Source organism: Setaria viridis, unplaced genomic scaffold (assembly GCF_005286985.2).
Source record: "Setaria viridis unplaced genomic scaffold, Setaria_viridis_v4.0 scaffold_286, whole genome shotgun sequence".
Classification (NCBI taxonomy): domain Eukaryota; kingdom Viridiplantae; phylum Streptophyta; class Magnoliopsida; order Poales; family Poaceae; genus Setaria; species Setaria viridis.
The window spans coordinates 50,001-52,063 of record NW_027255881.1 but is presented as its reverse complement, the minus strand read 5'-3'; the positions used below and the strand labels follow the sequence as shown (position 1 = coordinate 52,063).

Here is a 2,063-nt window from a genome sequence, read left to right as displayed (position 1 = left end):
AGGTCTAGCCAGATAGAAAGACTGAATCAAATTGCTAATAGACTCAGTTAAGGCAACTGCTGATATGCGACTTTTCAGAATCGAACTGAAATTGGTCCTCGTCAGACCGTACCTTCCTGAGGAAGTCGCTTTGGGCAGTTCAGTTGGCGAGAAAAGCCTTCCTACGTCTGCAGGTCCATCGGGCCGACTACAACCCGCGGCTCAATCCCGGAACTAATGAGATCAATTAGTCTCTCCCTCCGTTTTTGGCACCAAGAACCTGTTAGCCCGGCCAAGGTGCGCAGAGGTGTGTCCCGGTTCAACTTCCGAAAGCATCTTATGTTATGTGAGATTCGAAATAGAAAGAGCAATAAAGACGAAATACAAACAAACAAGTGAAAGAAGCCCAAAAGAAAACCTATTTTAAATAAACTGATTTCCCATATTTTTGCAGAAGGAAATAACGTTATTATATTATATTGATTTTCCATCCTTTCCTTTAATGTTACGTAAAATCGGGAATCCCTACTTCCTGCTTTCGAAAGTGCTTGCTTGCTTTCCTAGATCCGGGTATCTCCATTATCGTAACCAGCTTGCCTTCCATCTCCACAGCTCGATTGCTCGTACTCCTTCTCCCCAGCGGGGCTGCTTAACCCACCCTTTCTTTGAACCTTGCTATCTGTTTGGCCCACCTGCTTCCTACCTTTTCAATATTATCCCTACTTATTACAACCTTACCTCCTTGTTCGCCGAAATTCTGACAGAAATGGATTAAGCATTGACTTGACCCTACCCGGCTTGCGCAAATCCCTCTCTAGTAGCCAAAGGTTAGATAGATTAATATGTTGAACTGAATAGCGCAGCTGTTTTGGCTCGCAATAAAGCAAGGGTCCTGATCGAGCAAGACTACGTCCTATCTATCTGCCTTTAATTAATCATCTTTCATTAGAAATTCACTAGTAGCAGAGAGTACTTTTTTCTCGATAACCTCCTGGGGTAAAGTTCCTATTTTCAAGTATTGCATCCAAGTATTAGGAAAGGCTTCTAACCGCCTTTGCAAAAATTCATGATAATAACAACTTTCTTTTCCCTTTTTTTTTAAGCTTTTGTGGATTTGTTGTAGATAACTCCGTTTATACTCAGCCTTTGAAAGGGTGGTTAGAATATCATCAGCACCAGTCGTATTGAAAAGGAGGGGGCCGTTGTCTTCTCCTGCTAAAAGAGCCAGTTTATGAAGTATTTGTGTTTTTAATTCAATAGTTTTATTGGAAAGTGAAACTATTTCCTCTCCGTTTAGTTGACCCCCATAAGATTTCATTAAATTTTCCTTTATTTTTACTACATCTATTTCTAGTGTAGATGGGAAAGGAAATGTTTCTACGGTGAGATTACAGAGTGTAGATGAACTACTTGGGCCAGCCCCCCCTTGTAGCTGTGGTAGACCGGTAGTAGTTTCCGCCACTGAGTGAACGTCACGGCCTACCATTTCTGCTATCTGCGGGAGGCTATCCACTGTTTCCATGATTTGATCTGCCATTTGGGGCAGGTATGGGGCGACGGCCATAAATAATTCGCTGGGATCAGTGTGCATCCATCTTCGTTGTGATGAAGTAGCGGAAAAGATGGTCTTTCGCTGACTCCTAAGGGCCTGAGAAAGCTGGACCTTTCTTTTTTTATCATTTGTATTGACTTTGATAGTTGGAAGTTCTCCAAAAGTATGAAAGGCTGGAGGGCTTTGTACCAACCATTCTAGTGTGGTTGGATTCTGTTCAACAGCCCAAGGACTTTCCGCACATCTTTTGTTCTTTCCACTGCTTGAAGTGATTGCGACAACTACGAAGAAACGACGAATCCCAACTACGGATATATAAGAACCGAAACTGCTCAGAGCATTCCATCCGGCGTAAGCATCTGGATAATCTGGAATGCGACGTGGCATACCCGAAAGCCCTAAGAAATGCATGGGAAAGAAGGTCAGATTAACCCCGAAAAAAGTGATCCAAAAATGGATTTGGCCTAAAGTTTCAGGATATGTCCGACCAAAGATTTTACCCACCCAATAGTAAAATCCAGCAAATAAAGCA

At 42.6% G+C, this 2,063-nt stretch overlaps 1 protein-coding gene across 1 annotated transcript in view; it reads right to left on the bottom strand.

Annotated features, from left to right (window-relative positions):
* Positions 1-620: 620 nt before the first annotated feature.
* The window catches only part of LOC140221554 (cytochrome c oxidase subunit 1-like), a 5,947-nt gene continuing 4,504 nt past the window's right edge, over positions 621-2,063 (bottom strand). The window contains exon 1 of the mRNA XM_072291320.1: positions 621-2,063. This exon is cut by the window's right edge and continues 4,504 nt beyond it. Within this exon, the coding sequence (XP_072147421.1) occupies positions 911-2,063 (1,153 nt within the window). The 3' untranslated portion in view covers positions 621-910.